At 40.0% G+C, this 22928-nt stretch overlaps 1 protein-coding gene across 2 annotated transcripts in view; it reads right to left on the bottom strand.

Moving 5' to 3' along the window:
- Positions 1-20333, bottom strand: part of HPGDS (hematopoietic prostaglandin D synthase) — a 29328-nt gene extending 8995 nt beyond the window's left edge. The window contains exons 1-4 of one of the 2 annotated variants that reach the window (XM_079772452.1): positions 20222-20333; positions 10873-11014; positions 7679-7771; positions 1988-2097 (exon numbers count right to left, since the gene is read on the bottom strand). In XM_079772452.1, coding sequence (XP_079628578.1) covers positions 1988-2097; positions 7679-7771; positions 10873-11005 — 336 coding nt within the window. In that variant the 5' untranslated portion in view covers positions 11006-11014; positions 20222-20333. Of the gene's footprint in view, positions 1-1987; positions 2098-7678; positions 7772-10872; positions 11015-12636; positions 12753-20221 lie in introns of those variants that run through there. The other variant, XM_079772453.1, reaches the window with a different exon arrangement.
- Between the last annotated feature and the right edge of the window lie 2595 nt (positions 20334-22928).

The following is a 22928-nucleotide window of genomic DNA, read 5'->3' as shown; positions in this document are numbered from 1 at the left end:
CATCCAAGATGATAAAGATCTCAGGATGAGACAACTGTGCACTGGGTGTCTAGGGCAGTGGTCGGCAAGCTCATTAGTCAACAGAGCCAAATACCAACAGTACAATGATTGAAATTTCTTTTGAGAGACAAAATTTTTAAACTTAAACTTCTTCTAACGCCACTTCTTCAAAATAGACTCACCCAGGCCGTGGTATTTTGTGGAAGAGCCACACTCAAGGGGCCAAAGAGACGCATGTGGCTTGCGAGCCACAGTTTGCCAACCACGGGTCTAGGGCAAACAAACCAGAGACACAAAAGAGGGACATATCCATACTGGCTGCTGTCATATCTCCTGTCATCAAGCCTTCATTTTCATTTTTGGAACCGGAGTATGTGCCCCAAATAAACAAAGGAGGAAATAAAGACAGAGGATGGCATCCAAGAGACAGGATCCCAACTCAAAAGGAAGACAACCCTAGGATGGCAGTGAAGGGAAGTACGAGAGCCGTGCCGAAAACCTAGTCAGCTCTACAGAGGACAATGGGAGGCTCTGGCCAGATATCAACAAGAAAATAATGGGAATAATAGATTATCATATCATTGACTCTGTGGAAAACTGTATTGGTAGGTTATAGGATAGTATGGGAAGGTTTAACAAGAATAAAGCAAATGCAAAAAGACAGTTACTAACTTTGAAGAGGAAAAGTGAGAAAGGAAATATTATCAAAGTGTACTATGGCCCAGCCAGCATGGCTCATGGTTGAGCGTCGACCTATGAACCAGAAGGTCACTGTTCAATTACTGGTCAGGGCACATTCCCAGGTTGTGGGCTCAGTCCCCAGTAGGGGGAGTTCAGGAGGTGGCCAATCAATGATTCTTTCTCATCATTGATGTTTCTATCTCTCTGTCCCTCTCCCTTCCTCTCTGAAATAAATAAAAATATTTTTCAAAAAACTATACCACGATGCACAGTTTTGTATAATGTTTGCATGGGGATACTAATGTAGTCACCAAATACTGATTAACAAAAGTTTTTGAAATTATAACTATACTAGAGGCCCAGTGCACAGATTCGTGCACCAGTGTGGTCCCTCGGCCTAGCCTGTGGGGATTGGGCCAAAACCAGCTCTCCGACATCCTCCGAGGGGTCCCAGATTGCAAGAAGGCGCAGGCCAGGCTGAGGGACCCTACCAGTGCATGCTCAGGGGTGGGGAGGGACCACAGGAGGGCTCCAGGGCTGTGTCTGGCCCGTCTTGCCCAGTCCCAATCAGCAGGACCCCAGCAGCAAGCTAACCTACTGGTCGGACCATCTGCCCCCTGGTGGTCAGTGCACGTCATAGTGACTGGTTGAATGGTCAAACGGTCGGAGGGACAATTAGCATATTAGGCTTTTATATATAGATTGGAAGTTTACAGGGAGCAAAGAGGATGACTATGTAAGAGTTAAATTATTTTTTTAAATATATTTTTATTGATTTCAGAGATGAAGGGAGAGGGAGAGCGAGATAGAAACATCAGTGATGAGAGAGAATCATTGATTGGCTGCCTCCTGCATGCCTCACACTGGGGATCAAGCCTGCAACCCAGACATGTGACTTGACCTGGAATCGAATGGTGACCACGTGGTTCATAAGTTGACACTCAACCACGGAGCACATCGGCTGGGCTAAGAGTTAAATTCTTATTACTATACTAAGATGTCCATAGAATCTAAAATAAGTCAATTAAAGTAAGCCATTTTTATATATCCTATAGATATATGGATATGTGAAAATCCTAAAGCAACATCTAAAAGGGTTAAAAAGAGGGTTGTATCTTAGAGGTTATTGTGAAAAGGGTAGGGCAGAGAATCACTGTACTTTGTTTTAAAGTTTTTAATATAATTTGACATTTTTAAGCTATAGGTTTGTCTAACTCTGATAAAAAGAGACTTAAAAAAGCACCTAACATCATGTTTGACAAAATGGATCTGATTAATAACAGTAATAGCAAACTGATCACATTACTCTTATATCTTGTTTTTTCTCGGCCCAAGGAAACCGTGACATGAAATCATCCAATGTGTCCACAATAGCATCAACTTGACATTGTTCCAGTTCTGTTTTTCCAGCCAAATCTGTAGAATAGAGAGAGGACCACAAATATGTTCAACTTAATTTACTATATTAAAACATTAATTTTTTTAGTAGGCAATAGATTCATATAGCTCAAAAATTCAAAACAACATAAAACAGTATTCAATGAAGACTAACTTCCACTCTTGCCCCTATCCATCTTGTTTTGCTGTTACCAACTACCATATTTTTTATTAATTTGTTTTATTAATTTCTTTTCTATTCTTTCATTGTTTCTTTATGAAAATAAGAATTACTTTCCACTCAATATGTGCCTCTTCCATTTGTCCTAATGATTTCTCCTTACATGTCACGTAAGAGCGTCCTTGCTCTTTTTTCAGCTCCATGGAACTTCCTTTAGTAGAAGTGCCACATTTTATTTACCCTCAGCTGATTAGGTTTGCTTTCAATCTTTTGCTAATACAAGCAATACTACAATAAATAACTGGTATATTCATTTTCATTTATTTTGCAAAAGTAATTATTTTAATTTTTGCAGACAGTTTTTTTTTAAATATATATATTGATTTCAGAGAGGAAGGGAGAGGGAGAGAGAGATGGAAACATCAATGATAAGAGAGAATCATTGAGGTACTGGGGATCAAGCCCGAAACCTGGGCATGTGCCCTTGACTGGAATCGAACCCAGGATCCTTCAGTCCGCAGGCCGACACTCTATCCACTGAGCCAAACCAGCTAAGGCTGCAGACAGTTTTTGTCCAGAGTATTTGTTCCTAGAAACTATAAGTTTAAAATAATAGTTTTAAAGACCAATGATTTCTTAGCAAAATGATGATCTTTTATTGATCATCATTTTGCTAAGAAATCATTGGTCTTTCTAAATATTTTCTCCCTGATGTCAATTTAAAATTCTTCAGTGTAAAAGCATTCTAAAATAGATTGCTTTTATACAATTGAGTGTATTTACGAAAAATCAAGGAACAGTATACTGACAGTGAGTAAATTGTGTATAAATCACACCTCAGCAAAGATGTTAAAGGGAAAGAAAGAAATGCCTTAGTGATTTAGGGTCCTTCTGTAAACTATATTGTGTGTGTGGGGTATTGGCACTGTCGTAATAACCTGGTTATTGTTTAACAGGAAAGGAGTAAAGGGGAGACCAGCTAAAATAGCCATGTCATTTATACAGCTTTGGCAAAAAGCTAGCTTAACACTCTTCAAGTCTGTTTCCTACTGATTGATGGGGGAAGGGACTGGACAAAGGCAGTTTAGACACATGCCCAGTAAGATCTGAGTAACAGAAAGGTGCCTGCCTGTCTCCCAGTCACACCTGGAAACAAATTAGTGGCCAGGATGGGTGTGGCCACTGCGAGCGCATGAAACCTGAATATTTAAACTGCTAGACAAAGGAGCACACTCTCTTCTCTTGCTGCTTGCCTGGGCTCCCGACTCCTGTTGTAGGGGGTTGCGCTCCCCTTCACCCACGTGACTCACCGCCACGTGGGACTCCACACAATGAACTAATGGACTTGAATTAGCGTGGATGCTGAACTATACCCAGCTGCAACATGGCATGCAAGCTCTGCACACTGGGCTTGCTTTTGGCTTTGCTGAGCCCACAGCTGCCCCTCTTTCAGGACTTGGTTAAGGAGGATGGGACTTTAAAACCTGAGGCATGTCAATCCATGCAAACAAAGCCTTTTATTCTCCCGTGGGGGCTTCTGAAAGTTCTTAAGTGCTAACCCCACTCCCAAGAGCTAGAGAGGAATTAGACTCTCTGGCAACAGTTTTCAGAGGTTGACTCTTCTTTCTGACCTTGAAAAGTCCTTCCAGGATGGATGCGGGTTGGAGGGGGTCAATGGGAAAAAAAAGGGTGGCATCTGTAATACTTTCAACAATAAAGATAAATTAAAAGAGAAAAGTTCTTTCAAATACATCATTTTCATCTCTTCACTCATTTTCATCCCTACTTTGAATTCCCTGTTGGAGGCTTTGGTTATCGATTTTATTCAGATGTCTCCTTATCAATACTTTTAGTCCTAAAGACCAGGCCCTAGGCTCAGCTTCCTTTGGATTGTTTACTGTGTATCCTTTTGGCCCCCCGGACTTCCTTTAACAAATCCCAAAATGGAGTCAGCACATTCTACCTCAAACCAGCTCTTCCTTCGTCACTCATTCAACAAATAATTACTGAGCTCCAACTGTGGATCAGCCCCAACCAGGGCTACAGCAGTAAACAAACAAACAAACAAAATAAATTCCTTGTCTGCATGTCACTTATGGTCTTCTAGAGAAGACATACATTGAAAGGGATTTTGCTAGTCAATGCCTGGCCCTTACTCTCTTGTTCAAATATGCTACCCTCCACATGCCATTATCTATTTTCTAGTCCATATGATGATGATTCTTTCTCCACAACATTTCTTGGTGTTTTTTTTCTCACTCCTTCTTTCCTGTTGCTGTCTGAACTATTTTAATGACATCCAAATGTGCATCCCTCAATCAGGCTAATCAAATATACAGCATGGCCAGAATAATCTCCCCAAAGTCATAACTATAGTTATGTAGCTTTCCGGGTAAAAGCCTACAAATGAAGTCAGGCAGAGAAAGGTAAATAATGTATGATCTCACTTATAGGTAGAATTTTAAAAAACAAAACTAAACTAAACTTAAAAGCCTGACTCATCAATATAGATTGATTATTGGCAGGGGACGGAAGGAATGTGGGCTGGGTGAAATGGGTATAAGTAGTCAAAAGGTATAAATTCCTGGGTATATAATGTATAGCATGGCGACTATCCTATATAATAAAACCCTAATATGCAAATAGAACAGCAGAATGACCGGTGGAATGACTGGTCACTATGATGCACACTGACCACCAGAGGGCAGACGCTCAACGCAGGAGCTGCCCCCTGGTGGTCAGTGCGCTCCCACAGCTGGAGCACCACTCAGCCAGAAGCTGGGCTCACGGCTGGCGAGCACAGCAGCAGAGGTGGGAGCCTCTCCCGCCTCCACGGCAGCGCTAAGGAGCGGTGAGCCAAGCAGTAAGGATCAAGCAGGTGGGCAGTTAGGAGTGAAGGGTCTCAGATTGGAAGAGGGATGTCCGACCTATTGGGCCTAAACCAGCAGTCAGACATCCCCTGAGGGGTCCCAGATTGTGAGAGGGCGCAGGCCTGGCTGAGGGAATTTTGTGCATTGGGCCTCTAGTAATTAATAATGCTGGATAGTATATTTGAAAATTGCTAAGAGAATAGGTCTTAAAAGTTCTCATCACAAGCCCTATTCAGGTGGCTCAGTTGGTTGTAGCATCGTCCCATACACACACAAAAAGTTGCAGATTCATTTCCTGGTCAGGGCACATATGTAGGTTTCAGGTTGGGTCCCAGGTCGGGTGCTTACAGGAGATAACCAATCAATGTTTCTCTAACACATCGATGTCTCTCTCTTTCTCAAATTAATAAACATATTCTCAGGTGAGTATTTTTTTTAAAAAAAGTTCTCATCTCAAGAATCATTTGTAACTATGCATGGTGATGGATGTTAACTAGACTTATCCTGGTGATTACTTAATATATAAATGCTAGAGGCCCAATGCACAAAAACTTGTGCACTCAGGGGGGTTCCTCAGCACAGCCTGCACCCTCTCACAGACCAGAAGCCCTCGGGGGATGTCCAACTGACAGCTTAGGCAGTCTGGCCTCCCTCTGCAAGAGGCAACCCACAGGCCGATCAGGGGACAGTGCTGGCTGGTGAGCGGCTGGCCCCGCCACCCAATCACCCCTCTGCCACCACCAGTTGCTGCCACCTCCCGATTGCTGTCCCTCCCTCTGCCCTCTGGCACCCGCCTTGGCTGGCCTGGTGCCACCTGCTCGCCAGCTCCACCCACCGCCGACTGGTCATTCCGCCGTTTGGTCAATTTGCATATTAGGCTTTTATTATATAGGATACTAGAGGCCTGGTGCATGAAAATTCATGCACTGAAGGAGGGGTCCCTCAGCCCGGCCTGCCCCCTCGCACAGTCCGGGAGCCCTCAGGGACAGGAGGTAACCTGGCAGTCAGGGGAAGGCAACGCCTCATCACACCTCTGCTGCTGCCACTGCCGGCAGCACAAGCCTCGGCCAACCCTGGTTACCTGAGCCTTGGGTGGCCCTGGGTGGCTGGGCAGCCGCCATCCAAGGCTTGCCTGCACCTCGGGCCAGCCCTGGGCAGCTGGGGGGCTGAGAGGACTAGGGGACTCTGGAGGCAGGTGTGCGGAGTGGCCAGACCTGCCTGGGGGCGGGCCCAGCTGTGCCGCGCGCCTGCCACCCCGGTGGGGCTGAGGGGCCTGGGCGCCACCATCTTGTGGCTGTGGGCGCCACCATCTTTGAGGGCGTGGCAGTCAATTAGCATATTTCTTCTTTATTGACTGTGGGTGCTGCTATCTTTGTGAGGATGTGATGGTCAATTAGCATATTCCCTTTTTATTAGATAGGATAGAATCATTATGTTGTACACCTGAAGCTAATCTAATTTTATATGTCAATTATATCTCAATTTTTAAAACCTACAATTGCTTAAGGAATGACATCCACACTCTAAATTGTTCTAACCAGATCCCAATCTGTTTTTCTATCAGTTTCTCTTTCTACTACTCTACTCTGCAATTATTTAAAAATTTTTATTTTTATTTTTATTGATTTCAGAGAGGAAGGGAGAGGGAGAGGGAGAGAGAGATAAAAACATCAATGAGGACAGAGAATCATTGATCGGCTGCCTCCTGAAGGCCCCCTACTGGGGATGGAGCTGGAAACCCAGCTCCTTGACTGGAATCGAACCTGGGACTCTTCAGTTTGTAGGCCCATGCTTTATCCACTGAGCCAAACCAGCTAGGGCAACTCTGCAAATTTGAAGTGCTTTTCATATTCTCTCTGCCTAGAGCAGTGATGGCGAACCTATGACACGCGTGTCAGCACTGACACGCGTAGCCATTTCTGATGACACACGGCCACTGAGGTGGCCGCATGCCGAGGATGAACATTTGCTGCTCCTGAGGATGAAACATTTGCGAAATAATGTTTTTTCCTCAAAGTGACACACTACCCGAGTTATGCTCAGTTTTTTGGCGAAGTTTGACACACCAAGCTCAAAAGGTTGCCCATCACTGGCCTAGAGTGTTCTAGCCCAAAGATTCTCCAAATGAAGTCCACGGACCAGCTGCATCAGCATCATCGAGGAAATTGTTAAAAATGCAAACTTTTGGGTCCTACCCCAGGATGACTGAATCACAATCTCTGAAGTCAAGGCTGAACATTCTGAGTTTTAATGAGCCTCCATGCTATCCTGATGCACGTAAAGTTTGAAAAACACTGCCCAAGTCCAAGTCTTCCTTTTGAAATTCTAGGGATCCTTCAAGCTCAACTCAAATGTCATTTTCACTTCAAAGTCAAATCTTCATAGTCAGAAGGAATCTCCATCTCTTCTAAACTTCCAAAGAATTTCATTTGTTGAAATATGTGTTAGTGCAACATAAATTATATATACACATTATTTTGGTTAAAAAAATAAACTTGTTTAATAAATATAGTATATTTATCAATTTTTTTCAGTCATCAAAAATCTTAAAACACAATGCACATATTACCTGTGTTTTTGGTCAAGTATCTTGCTATTGCTAGGCTCTGGTGAAGATTAAGTCCATCAACTTCTAAAATGGGGATTTTGCCAAATGGAAGAGCTTCAAATAAAAAGAGGAAAGAATCAACTTCCATAATAAAATCAAGTATTACAATACTCCCATCTTTTACTGATAATTATGGAAACAAGGCATGATTTTAAAGTCATGGAATTCTTGAATATTTATTCTAAAAGAGACATTAAGTATCCTCTAGTGGAATCTTTACATTTTACAAGTTTTTTTTTTATAAAAGAGTTGTTTGTTAGAAGACCTTCTATACAGTTAATGACAGAACCAGGTTGAAAACCCAGGTGTACAGTGAAACTCTATATTATACCATGCATTATCTCATATATTTACATATGCTTACTACTTAATTAAAAAAACACCTTTCTTTTAAAGCTTCATTAATTTTTGAGGCCTTAATCAGGGATCACATTAATTATTCTTTAAAACCATAGTCTGAGCCCTAACCAGTTTGGCTCAGTGGATAGAGCATTGGCCTGTGGACTGAAGGGTCCCAGGTTCGATTCCTGTCAAGGGCATGTACCTTGGTTGCGAGCACATCCCCAAGTGGGGGCGTGTAGGAGGCAGCTGATCAGTGTTTCTCTCTCATCAATGTTTCTAACTCTCTATCCCTCTCCCTCTTCTCTGTAAAAAAATCAATAAAATATATAAAAAAATTAAAATAAAAAATAAAACCATAGTCTGAGTAATACGGAGAGCTTGACTTACATGTATGTGAATTATGGTAAGGAATTTAGCAAAATTCTCTTTTTGATGAGGGACTATTTGAAGTATATAGTAAGGCAGCAAGCATATTTGTACAAAGGACAGACTCATAGCAGATAGCATATTAATATTTAATCTGTAAGCCCTACTTTATTGTTATCAAACCTATTATATTTTTGTCAGAAAGCAATATATATTATAGAAAACTTCTAAAATGAAGATAAATAAAAATAGTTCTACCACATAATTATAACCATTTTATTATTTTAATTGCTTTCCCATGTATAGTAAAAAGAGTTATAGTGTATATATGTGGGCTTTTATGCAAAAGTTATAAAATTTTATCCTCTTTAAACCACTTTTGAGTTCAGTGTCTGTTATTTGAAACTATATCCTAACTATCATAAACTTTAACTCTATAAAAATATATTTTAAAATATTAAGAAAATGCAGCAATTCCATTTTCAATAACAATGAAAAGTTAAGGTAAAATAGGGTATGAGGCACTAAAAAAAACCTAAAAACGTATCTAAAAGGTGACATTTTTAAATGTATTATCTCTACCTCTTGACTTAATTAGTGATGGAATTAATTTTCACCTATTTTATGTCCATAGAATTAAAAACCCCATATAAAAATTCTGATATTGGAAGAAACGTTTGGACATTAATGGCAAATTTTCATGAGAACAGAAAACAAAATATTCTATCCCACCGGAGAAGAATTCTCTGATAGCAGAAAGAATGGCTTTTAAGGAACTCATGCTTCCAAAAGGCATGTAGCAATACTTATTGTTCACATACCATTTATCGTAGTATTATTGTTGTTAGCATTATCTAGTACAAGAAACTTGGTTCATCATATTAAATTGACCTGTGTTTGAAAATCGTTAGGGCTGCGAACTTGGAAAAATTACCTAAACTCTGTGTGTTTCAGTTATCCCAATTATGGAATAAAAATAATAATATATCCCATGTAGGCATGCTAGATAAATGAAATGAAATAGAGGCTGTAGAGTATCTGTCAAGTGCCAGACAGTCTTTAAGGACTCAATAGTTATTTTCTTCAACTTCATCTTTATGTGATTTTATAATAATCCAGTCATAAATATGTAGACTTTAGACATAATTAGTATTTAATATTTCTAGATAACATGGCAAACATCTAGAGGATGACTTACAGCTTATTGAGAACCACACACTGTTGTTTGTTAAATGTAATATTTCCAATTCTTCCCCACTGTCCTCAATGCTAAGTAGCATGTTTTGATTGGGTTACCTGACCGATTTGTCTTTTAGTCAATTACAAGTGACTAAAGGCAGGACAAAGACATCTTAGCTTTGCTCTTTTCTCTGATCAAACAGATCCCAGTTTTGTTTTCATATCCACCCCTCTCTTATATAGTCACATGCCTCATAAAAATTGATTCCATCCCCAACTTCAGAGGGGGGCTGGATGGTTCTCAGGTTCTTCCCATCCCCTTTGCCATTGACTGATTCAGAAATGGACATGTGACTCAATTTGTGCCAGCGAGACATGGGAAATTTGCAGAGGTCTTCTGGGAAAGTTTTTCTTTATTCTTCTGGGAACACTTAAGGAAGCAGTTCTCTCTCTTACTCTTTCTCATACTAATATATCCTCTTAGCATTGCTGTTCAAGGCTGTGCGGCTGGAACTGCAGTAAGCACATGGCTACCAGCCTCATGATACAGCCAACACACAGAGGAGGAAAATGAATAAAGCCATCCTTGGAAACCTGTTCTACTTCTGGATTTTCAGTTTTGTGATACAAGTCATTATTTTTATTATTTAAGCCATTTTGAGTTTCATTTTCTGTTAGAGCAGCACATCTGATCCACTGTTAAAACATAGAGATCCATAGCAACTCTAATTGTCAAGAATATTGACTTCAGCTCTAGCCAGTGTGGCTCAGTGGACAGAGTGTCGGCCTGCAGACCAAAGGTCCCGGGTTCGATTCCAGTCAAGGGCACGTATCTCGGTTGCAGGCTCCTCCTGGGCCTGGGCCCTGGTTGGGGTTGGTGCAGGAGGCAACCAATCGATGTGTTTCTCTCACATCAATATTTCTCTCTGTCTTGCCCTCCCTCTTCCCCTGTCTCTAAAAATCAATGGAAAACTATCCTCGGATGAGGATTAAAAAAAAATTGACTTCAGTATCCCCATTTCAGTTCTTCTGACAAAATTTCATATTGGTTTATCTTTATATTCTCTTTCTGTGGTGTTTGTATTTTCACCTTGAATAGGAAATTTTCTAGGTCACATAGCATTTATTGAGCTTGCCTGCACTGCTGTTTTTCAATATAAAGCTATGTGAGATTTAAATTCTTTAGTTTTTCATTTCCCTGAAGAAAGAAAACATTCTGGAAACATATTTTCCCTACATTTTCATCAACTATTATTTGTGCTACTTACTTGGTTTGATTTTAGGCCAATCAGCTTGTTCTATTCTGTGGTCTTCATACTTTATGTCCAAATATGCAAATATGTAACGAATAATTTCTGCTCTCCCCCTCATATTAAAATAAATGAGTTTGTAGCTTGGCATTGTGTAATTCTGGAAAGAGAAAAATGGAGGGATTATTTTTACAGCCCTCTAGAGATGTTCAACATTTTTCTTTGGGGACATTTTGAAAACTTTATGGCATCTTTTGAGATAACAGGAGATATTAAAAGATATTTCAAAACCATGATTATAAATCACTATCCTAGTAACATATGGGGATGACTTGAAATAACATCATGACTCTTTTTAAGAACTAGCTGGAACATTCCAGTGAAATAACCAAATTTAATTTTATTATAAAAAGACTTCTGAGTAAGAGGGTATCTGCCCACCAACCTTCAGAGGATGGAGTCAGAACTTTTCATTTTAAGATGTCTTTGTCCTGCCTTTAGTTACTTGTAATAGATGGTGTTTGACATTTGGTTTGTTGTTTGCTTTGTTGACACAGCTGAGTTTGTGAGGACAGTTGGGTAAGGATGGAAGGGGCAGGGTGCACACAGCAGGAACATGAGCCAGCCATGCCAACCTCTCACCCCCTCTCTTCCCTCACCTGTGGCTTTACCCTCTGGGAATCAAAGGCTTAGGGAAACATTGCTCTCTTTTCTTTCTTACTGACCCATGCTGCTGGCTTTATTGGGTTGCTTGCACCATACAAACATACCCCATCTTGGGGACCTCTGTTGGGATGGGACAATGGTGAACATATATCTCCATTCCCCCTGTAGGGGAGCAAGGAAAAAAGCAAGCAAACTTTCCTTATATTTCAGAGAGTTTTCTAATACTAGCTCTACTGGCTAGATGCATGTCATTATATCATTTTGTGAGATTTTTATGATTTGTATAATTTCATTTCCATTGTTTTTTTGTTTGTTTTTGTTAATCCTCACCCAAGAATATTTTTCCCATTGATTTTTAGAGACAGTGGGAGGGAGGGGAACAGAGTGGGAGAGAAGCATTGAAGTGAGAGGGACACATCAATTGGTTGCCTTCAGCATGTGCCCTGACCAGGGGAATGAACCTGCAACCCAGGTATGTGCCCTTGACCGGGAATCGAACCCACAACCCTTTGGTGCATAGGCCAACTCTCTATCACTGAGCCACACCTGTCAAGGCTCATTTCCATTGTATTTAAACAATTAATTATTTTAAGCACTAATAGTAGACTGTATTGTAATTGTATAATAATTAGAAACATTTTCATTTGAAATTCGGTTCTTTCATGTAGTTACTGTGTATTTTTGAGCTAGCCAACAAAATCTCACTGAATTTTAAATCACACTTTTTAAAGAGAAAGATATTAATATGGATTTGGGGATTTAATACATGTAAAGCATTTAGAACAATGCTACACACTTAATAATTATTAGTTAATAATAACAATAACTTTGAACTGGTTCTATAGTGAATAGAGCACACTAAAAATAATAATTATAATAATTGCATAAATAAAAATCATAAGTAACAATTATTTATTTAAACTGGCGAGTTTAAACATTTTATTCTCTACTAAGGAAATCTTTCAAAGATATTACTAGAATGTTAGATAAAAAGAAAAGCTGGGCTCAAGCCTCAAAGTTCCATCTGAAGTCACATGAAATAAAAGGTCAAACACAAATCATAAAAATCTAGATCACCAAGTTCACATTTTAGGTGCACGCATTCATGGTATCTACCTGTGGAGAGGACGCCTGGAGAGCATGGTCTGGTTGACTGTCTAGACCCCCTCAGGGCCCAGGAAATGATGGGATGGTGCTTCCTAAGGAATCGTTTCTCTGGGCCCGGGTTTTCCATGTGCAGAGGTTGTGGAGGGGTGCTCCTTGCTAAAACGTCCCCCTGGTCATTCTGTGTCCTGTCTCATCCCATTAGCCATCCAGTTCCCACCCAAGTGAAAGGTGGTGCATGTCACACGTATCAATATGTGAGGGAATGTTCTCTGTGGACAAGAATTCACTGGAGTCAACTAATAAATATTCCAACACGTACAGCCCTGAATTCCTTTGGGAAAGAATGCATATAGGAAGTTCAAAGTTGGGGAACTAAAGGAATTGTCCATCAGAATAATGAGACTATTTTCAAGTCCCTTAGAAATGCTGAGCTTAGAAATAAATAGTGGGAAAGATATGAGAGCACAAAAAATAAATGAAAAATGTGAAGTAGTAGATTTCCTTCTGAAAAAAAGGAAACATTTTATGTAATCATAAAGGAAAAATTATTATCTAGGAAATAAAAAGCATAATTGTTGTAATTCTTTAATCTATTTGTTTTAAATCTTAAAAGAACCAAAAAAAAAATCTTCAGAGTGGGAAAAGTATCATTCTTTGCTGCAGTTTCTATTTGAAAAGCATTTTACACAATTTTTTAAATTGATTTTTGTTGTCTTAGGTCAAGGGTTCCACAAAAATAAAGAAATTATATATTCTTCTTATAAACATTACATGTACATATAGGTTCATATATGCCCATTATGGTCAACATTAAGATGTAAACATGTAACCTTTTCTCATTTGGTCAAATGCCACATAAATATCAGTGTCTAACTCCTCAATTCTGCATGAAAACAAAGGGATTGTATTGTTGTTAATTTGCAACATTATGCTATTTCATAGTGCATTTCACTCAAGCACAGAAGATATTTTATTCTTTTAAAATATTCTTGATTGATTAAGGTATTACATATGTGTCCTTATCCCCCTTTTGTCCCCTCCCCCCACCCCCGCTCATGCCCTCACCCCCCTGTTGTCTGTGTCCATTGGTTAGGCTTATATGCATGCATACAAGTCCTTTGGTTGATCTCTCCTCCTTACCCCCACCCTCCCCTACCTTCCCTCTGAGGTTTGACGGTCTGATCGATGCTTCTCTGTCTCTGGATTGCACAGAAGATATTTTAAAACTCTTGGCAGAGATGGGTAGTTATCTACATTTCTCTGCAAATATATCTTTAAATCTAAGATTTGGCACAGGTCTGTGAACATCTGACAACTGCTTATCTCTCCTTCCAGAACATCCTTTCAACAGTCGGAACTCATTAATGAAGCTGTACTGGCACACCACATTCTTGTAGTTACTTGCATAATTATATTTTCTACTGAACAAGAGTCTGTTTTCTTGATTTCTACAGCTACAAATACCAAAATTGAAGACTTTTGTTTTTCAGGATATACGTGCTCATTTTTATAACAACAACAACAACAACAACAACAACAAAATGAGTAAAGGTAAATGCAGTTGGAAACATTTACTGATTCTAAAAATCCTTTCTATATCTTGTAAAGCTTTGGCTTAAAAACTAACATTAGGAATTTCAAGTAAATGTTTCTATGGCCAATGAAAATAGATGAGGAAATAGAGGGGAGTGTCTAGAACAATATATTTTCCCCTCTTGTTGCATTTAGCATTGTCACAGTAATCTCACTTCATTAAAGACTTTCTTTCATAAAGATGATGGACAACGGTAACACCTATCCCAGCCCCCACCAAAGGATGCAGTGAGGAACAAGTTCAAGGTTGAAGGCAAGGTATGGTTTTGGAGTCACTCCTGACACTACCTGAATGGTCTTGAGCAAGTCACCTGTTCTTAGCTTCAGTCTCCTTACCGGTAAAATGGTGACGAACCTATTGGGTGTACAATATGGTGCTGGGCACATGGTATTGGTGCTGTTGTAATAACCTGGTTATTAGTTAACAGCGAAGGAGCAAGAGAAGACCAAATAGTAGAGGCAGGCCATTTCCACATCTTTGCCCCAAAGCTGCATTTAACACTCTCCAGCCTGTTCCCGCTGATGGATGGGGGGAGGGACTGGACAAAGGCCGCTTAGACACATGCCCAGTAAGGTCTGCGTGATGTGGAAAGGTGCCTACCTGTCTGCCAGTCACACCTGGGAACGAATTAGTGGCCAGGATGGGCGTGGCCACTGCAAATGGATGAAACCTGAATATTTAAACTTCCAAACAAGGGACGTTCCTGCTCTCCTCTCTTCCTCTTCTCCCTCTCACGCACCAGGTTCCGGGCTCCCCTGTGGCCAGGGGGTGCGCCCCCCTGCACCCACCTAGTGCACGGCCACGTGGGCCCCCACACATGGACTAACGGACTTCAGTGAGCTTGGATGCTGAGCCACACCCGGCTGCAACAGGGCTCGGAAGCCCCCGACACCGGCCTTGCTTCTGGCTCTGCTGGAACCCCAGCTGCGCCTTTTCCAGGACTGGCTGAAGGGGCAGGGGATTTTGGAAGCTAGGAACCGTAACTTCACCCCAATGAAACCTTTTTCCCCATCCCATCCTCCCAGGCAAATCTTAGAAAACTCATTTTCTGAAGAAATGGCAAGAACCTCACTCCCACGAGCGACAAGGGAGTTTGATTCTCTAGTAGCAGTATGAGTTGAAAAAGAAAAGAGAGAATAAAAAGGAAGAGAGGGAAGGAGAAGGAAAGGGAGGCGTGGCTCCCACCATAGCAGAGCCGAGTGTCCAGCTTTGTGTGATTTGACTGGACTCAAATCCGCAAGATCATGTTCTTTGATAAACCCATCCTGCTGCAAGCACATACAAATAAAAATGAAATATAGGAAGAAAATATATAGTTGGGATTAAAAGCAAGATAAGCTTTGCCCGGGCCAAAGTGAACAGAAACAAATGCAATGAGCATGACTCTAAATTCTGCGACAGGCGGGGCCAGCCAGGGGGTTAACTCCTTCAGAATAAAGGGGAATAAAATCTTGCTCATAAGAGGGGAGGCTGGAGGGATGTAGCGCTTGAAACTAGGGTCTGGCGGCCAGTTTTATAAAATGTTTTAAAAGGTCAAATTGCCACCTGTAAGAGGAAAAGATCTGAAAAGTCACACATAATTAATGTTACAAATAAAAAGAGGTCATAGCAGGTAAAGCAGATCATTAAAAATCATAAGCTACCACTACAAATAACCTTATGTCACTAAATATAAGTGGGGAAATTTTGAGAGGTTTATACATTAACACAATCAAATAAAAAAGAAACCAAGAGCCTGCATTGAACAATAATCAGTAAAGAAACTGAATTGGTAATTAGTTACACCCATGAAAGAGACAGGGTCCCGATGATTTTACGGGCGAATTTTACTTAATCTTCAAGGAAAAGATAATCCTTGTCTTTTACAAGTAGTTTCAGAGAATTGAAAAATTAAGAAAAGTCAAAGATATATTAAAAGAGGAAGAGTATAGATGTATCTTACTTATAAACATAGATATAAATACCCTAAATAACTTATTAGCTATTCAAATTTAGTAAAGTGTAAAAAGAAATAAAATATAATGACAAAATACGTTTATCCCAGGAATGGAAGATGTGCCATCACCAAAACATCTATCTGTATAATATACGACAGTAATAGATTATAAAAATTGTAAATCATATTCTCAATAGATGCAAATAAACACTTTTAAAAAATTAATCATTCATTTGTGTTAAAAAAAATCTGTAAAAAAACCCCCACAAAAACACAAACCTCTTGGCAAACTGGAAATAGAGAAAAACTTCCTAAACCTAATAGAGTCTCTACAAAAACCTCAGAGCAAACATCATACATAATGGAAAACAAAATAGAAGCATTTCCTTTAATGTCAAGAATAACAAGACCCCCTACTACTATTCAACATAGTCCCAGGTGACCTAGTTAATTCATTAAGATAACATCTGTAAGGAGTGGAAAGAAGATAAAAACTATTTTTATTTATAATCAAAATGATTGTCTATATTCAAAATCCAAGATAAACCTGATCCTGAATTTCAAATGGAAATGCTAAGGACCAAGTAAAATTAAGAGAAAAGGAGAGGACTGGACCTGCCAGATGGCAGGACATATAGAAAACCTTACAATTCAGGTAATGTGACCTTTGTTTAGGACTAGACACACAGAGGTGCATAGCATCTCAAAACAGAACCTCAGATAACACACAGCAGATAACGACATTTCAGTCGGGACACAAAGGGACGAGGTTAAAATGGTTCTGAGACGTCCTGGCTGGTTTGGCTCAGTGGATATAGAGCATCAGCCTATGGACTGATGGGTCCCAGGTTGGATTCGGTCAAGGGCACGTACCTCGGTTGCAGGCTTGATCCCTGGCCCTGGTTGGTGCATGTGCAGGAGGCAACCAATGGATGTTTCTCTCTCCCATCGATGTTCCTATCTTGCCCTCTCCCTTCCACTTTCTCTAAAAAGCAATGGAAGAATATCCTCAGGTGAAGATTATCAACAACAACAAGTGGTTCTGAGACAAAGGAGGAAAAATACACATAATCAGATTCCAACTTCACATAATACATGAAAAGAACACCCAGGTGGGTTATAGACCTAAATATGATTTGACTGGCCTAGGCAAATTCTAGGGTCCTGCTGGCCTCTTATTTCCTGTTAGCCTCATTGCCGAGCCCTGCCACTGTCATTCTGTGTTAAGAATCCCACATAGATAGGGAGAGCTGCATATATTTCCTGAAATGATACAGAAACAGGAAGTTAAACAGTTGTTTATGCTTAAAGAACTCCTTTAGTCTTAAAACTAACCACTACCTTCCTTCTATTCAAAAGAAAGTCATGTCAAGTTCCTGATTCAGCAAATAAAAAGCCCTCTTAGAATTCTCTTTGAAAAATAAGATACCTCGTTTCTTAAAAACACACCATATGAATAATGACTAGTAAATACCCTGGATAGAAACTTCCACATATTAACGCATATGAATTTAGCCATTAAATGCAAAAGAAGATTCAGCTTTAATATATGCTAAACTAGTTTAGAAATTAAATATTTTACAGTGTTTTTTGAAAAGTTCTGTCTTTCTACTAGCTTTGTAGCTCTTTTTACTTCATATTACCAGAATACATTTCAGTGTAGTAATTTGATAGTTTATTGTAGCAGTAGGTTGATAAAATAAACCTTTATCATAATAAAAACCATTTTATTTTAACTAAGCCAGTATTTTATTCTGTACACTGTTGTAAGAGCAGTGAAACAGTTTTAAAAATTCTAGTGTTTGTGCCAGAAAGGTGACAATAATCCAAATATAACGCTCTGGCCCTAGCCAGTTTGGCTCATGGACAAAGCATCAGCCTGTGGACCAAAGGGTCCCGGGTTTGATATCAGTCAAGGGCACATACCTTGGCTGCAGGCTCCTCCCCAGCCCAGGCCCTGGTCAGGGCGTGTGCAGGAGGCAACCAATTGATGTGTTTCTCTCACATCGATGTTTCTCTCTGTCTTTCCCTCTCTCTTCCACTCTCCCTAAAAATCAATGGAAAAATATCCTTGGGTGAGGATTAACACACAAAAAAAACCACAAATGTAACTCTTTGGCAAAGGAGACTAATATCCAATTATTATGGTTGTGCCCATTAAGATTTCAGCAGGTAACTGAAAAAAGGGATAGGATTTTTGGAGTAATTTTGATGGATAGAAACTTACAAGTAAGGGATTATTAATCATATTACAGTTCAATCCAGAATCCAAATGCTATTTACCCTAATTTATTTTATTCATGAAAGTGTTGGCCTACATGAGCGAGCTCTTACTCTTAAATAAAAGGAACTTCGAACATACTTGGGAATTCTAGATGCAGTTTTATGTTATTGATTTTTTTTAAAATATATTTTATTGATTTTTTACAGAGAGGAAGAGAGAGGGATAGAGAGTTAGAAACATAGATGAGAGAGAAACATTGATCAGCTGCCTCCTGCACACCCCCTACTGGGGATGTGCCCACAACCAAGGTACATGCCCTTGACCGGAATCGAACCTGGGACCCTTGAGTCCGCAGGCCGACACTCTATCCACTGAGCCAAACCGGTTTCAGCTGTTATTGATTTTTTTATGCCTATGAGTTTTCAGTATAAAAACAAAGATTGCTTGTGAATTTGCCCTCTGTTCTTTGTTACAACCTAACTTGACCAGTAATAATTAGAGCATAATGTATGTACTCTCATTGACTAAACTACAGTGTTTTGAAATGCAACAATTGGATTCAGAGAGCAATCACATGAGATGTTATTGTCCACGCGAGAATTTCTTGCACATATTGACATGAAACCCATTAACAGTTGGTGGTAAAGCATGCTAATTTTCCTCATTCCCAGTGTGCCTGAGCATTTCCAGTTTCGTTCTGGAAAAGTTGCCAGGTTGGAGTTAAATTGTAGGACAATAGAGAAATATAAAAATTTTTGTTAACTGAGTAAGTTATGGATTTGAATCAAACACCAGATGTTTAATTTTTAATTAGCAAGACAGGAAATCTATTTTCCTATCAAAGACCAACTAAATAATCATTTTAAACACTTGCCTCACATTAAATCCAAAGCACGAGGAATAATTAAAATATGCTTTGGGAACTGTGAGTTCCAATTTCTGGCCTGGGGCAAATGCCTTAAATGATCTTTGAAGCCAAATGATGATAGAATGCAATTCTTGGCAAAACACGGGGACTCTTCAACAAAATGAGCCTTAAAGTGATAGAAAATATTATAAATAAAATACCTGAACTTTTTCTTTTTTTCTTGCCTGAAAGAGGCCCTTCCTCCCAAGGAGGTACTCAATCTCCGACAGGTGCAGGATCAGCGTTTGCCCAACCCCAACCCCGACACTAAGTGCCCCTTGCACTGTGTGCCCTGGGTGCCTCACTCTCCTCACTTGCCCCATCCTAGTCCCGGCCCTGGCGGAAAGGTCCTATCATCATAATGGCCAACAGGTGCTAAGCACTCCCTGAGTGCCAGTCACTATGCTAAGAAGGTTTCAGTGTTAACTCTAATTCTTTCCGACAGAGACAGCAAAGTTGCCCACCCATGTCACCTTCCTTCTTCCTAACAAAAATAATACCTATTTTACATGGGGGTAAGGAAGAATAAAACCCCTACACCTTTTTAAAGGGGAAAAAAAAAAAAGAAAACCGATGACAGTCTCTACTGCTTCACACACTGAAAACATCACTTGGGAAAATTCTGGAACAATTCACAAACCTGGGATTAGGACAAGCTTTTCCCCTCTGGTATTGACAGTATTTTCTATGTTAAAATCCACTTGAAGGATCTTTTCAAAAATCTTCTAAAATCACCCAGTACCTATATTTCTCTTAGAAATTGCCGTTTGATTTCCACTCGGCCACTAACATAGAGAGGCTGTGAGCAAGTGAAATGGTGAGAAAAGATAGTCACTCCATCACACAGAGAATATGACAGTAATGAAACTAAAACCTTCAACAGTAAAAGGTATCTCGTTTCTTATCTCAGAGAAGGTCAATCATATCACTTACTTGTGCCGTGTCTCTGTGGAGTCTCTAGATTCTTTCTCACCCTCCTATGTGACTGAAGTTTGGGTTTATATGATGAGTAACTCAGGGTCACAAACCAATGAGAGAAGAAGTGACTTACTTCCACCTAAGTCTCCTCCTTCATTTCTTAGATGAAATATGCCTGCCAAACAGTTCAAGCCTGCAAGGACCTCTTTATTCGTGGCATTTGATAGGATCTCTGTGTATACCGAAGAGAGATTTGCATACAGTTGGTAAAGTCAAATATAACGGTGTGATGTGTGCCTATTGCTACATGTCCATTTATTTTTAAAGTCTCACACACGGGCTCCTGGAGAATGAGGAAATGTTAGTGCGAGGAAACCCTCTTTACAGATCTGCACTTCTTCAAGTCAGTAGGTTGTTGGGAGGATCCTTGGCTCACCACCTCCTCACCGGAACCTCCCCAGCACCCTCATCCTTTACCTGCGGCCTGTTCCTTCGCTGCAGTGCCTGACAACACAGCGTCTTTTGCTTGTCTGCCCCGTAGCATGTTCATTGTTTAGTTTACTATGTGTCCTCTGATTTGGGGGTGGGGGGTGGGAAGTGCAGAGCACATTGTCGATATTAATACATATTTAATCAATGAATCGTCTCAATGTATATTTCCCCACAATTCAATCTTTACCAAGCCTCCTTGCTGCTGGTATATTGTACTTACACTCACTTCTCCAAAGAGTCATATTGTTTAAAGTAAACCTGGAATGGGATATTTTTTTAAAAATAAATCTTTATTGCTCTTTCCCCTCCCCCGCAATAGCTCCCCTCCACCTGATTCCCGCCCCCCCCCCCATGCCCTTACCCCCAGCCACTGTCTTCATCCATAAGTGTAAGATTTTTGTCCAATCTCTTCCTGCACCCCTCAGACCCCCTGCCCCCTGAGAATTGTCAGTCCACTCCCTTTCTATGTCCCTGATTCTATTATATTCACCAGTCTATTCTGTTCTTCAGATTTTTTATGGAATGGGATATTCTGATATAGCTTGTTGATAACCTTTATACAGGTTAGTAACAAGTGTGTAAATGTTTTTTAAATACATTTTTTCATTCCTTAGTGCAGAAATTAATTCAGTTATACTAGTAGGACGGCTCAGTGAAAAGATCCAGTGAAACACCTGCCTGTGCTCTACTGGGCTTGTAGATTGTCCATGAAGCATTCAATGACAGGCCGCTTTCCACTTTCAGAAAATTATACTCACAGGCAGCAACAGCACCCAATCAGCCATGCAGTATTTCTTATTTCCAAGTGCTTTAAACTTTATAAAATGTGTATACACCCACGTATTGTAAACATGAGAAATGGAAATAGTGTAATTATCTGTCAGAGTGTAATTACGAAGACATAATGACAGCCCCTTACCTGCCAGATAGATACAGTAAGTCACTATCAGATGCAAGTGGACTGGGAGCTATACAACGTTAACACATTTATTTTTTTTTTTTACTTTCATTGAGTTTTAACTTACATTAAAAATCTTCTTGCCCTTCCCTGAATCATTTTTAATCTCCATCTTATGGATGAGGAAAGAGAGATATGGGGAAATTAGGTAAACTTCCCAGGAATTTTGATTGGACAAACTATTGCACTCAGTGCATTGCTTGGCAGGTAGTTTCTGCTTGATAAGTATTAGTGGTTACGGCCTATGTCTTTAATAATGGAAAAACAAATATATTTTAAAAAACAGCCCACATGTAGTTCCTCTTTGTTTATTTCTTTTGGTAAAGGGAAGTGTTCAGACAAGCCCACTGCTACTTTGTCTAGCTGCTCTGCTGATAGAGAAAGAAGTCTCTGGGGGAAGCCCACAGAGCTTTCTTCAAAGGGCTTCACGGTTAAAGTCAGCTTTTTGAGATACTAAAACGGAAGTATTTAAACTGGATAGAGAAGGCAGGAAATAGAATGTGTGTGTCTCTTTCTGCTTCCAACCTATTTGGGGAATTGAAATGCATTTGCAAATCTTTAGTGTCTTTGTTTCCCCAGATTTCCATGGTGACCATGCTATTTTTTTTTTAATTTGACTCCTCAGATGCTGTGAAGAAGGATGCAGTAATTATCTCCAAAATTGTGAGGAAATGTTTTCTGCCCAGCTCTTTGGCTGAAAGAGGACTCCCAGATGTAAGCAAGTAATTGTAGTATGAATTAGCTAATATGTGTTAACTGCTTCCTGTGGGCCAGGCATTGAGCAAAGTGCTTGCCATACATTATCTCATTTAATTCCCACAAAGTAACATCGCAAATGGTGTGCATGTCCTTGAATGCAGTTATGTAACTGACTAGGGCATGCCGTGAAAACATTTCTGGATGTATGAATTCTCAAACATTTGAATCTTATTCATGAGAGTTCATTTTCACTCTTCTGTCAAGAATGGGAAAAATCCGCTATAAAAAAGAAGGAACTTTTACCATTTGCAACAGCATGAATGGAACTGAAGAGCATTATGCTAAGCGAAATAAGCCAATCGGAGAAAGATAAATATCACATGATCTCACTCATATGTGGGATATAATGATCAACATAATTTGATGAACAAGAATAGATCCAGAGACAAATGGTAGGGGAGGGGGGAAGGTTAGAGAGCAACCAAAGGACTTGTATGCATGCATATTAGCCTAACCAATGGACACAGACACTGGGGCAGTGGCGGCTTGTCTGGGGTGGGAATGGCTTGGGCG

This window comes from Cnephaeus nilssonii, assembly GCF_951640355.1.
Source record: "Cnephaeus nilssonii genome assembly, chromosome: 1".
Classification (NCBI taxonomy): Eukaryota; Metazoa; Chordata; class Mammalia; order Chiroptera; family Vespertilionidae; genus Cnephaeus; species Cnephaeus nilssonii.
This window is presented reverse-complemented; position numbering and strand designations above follow the sequence as displayed.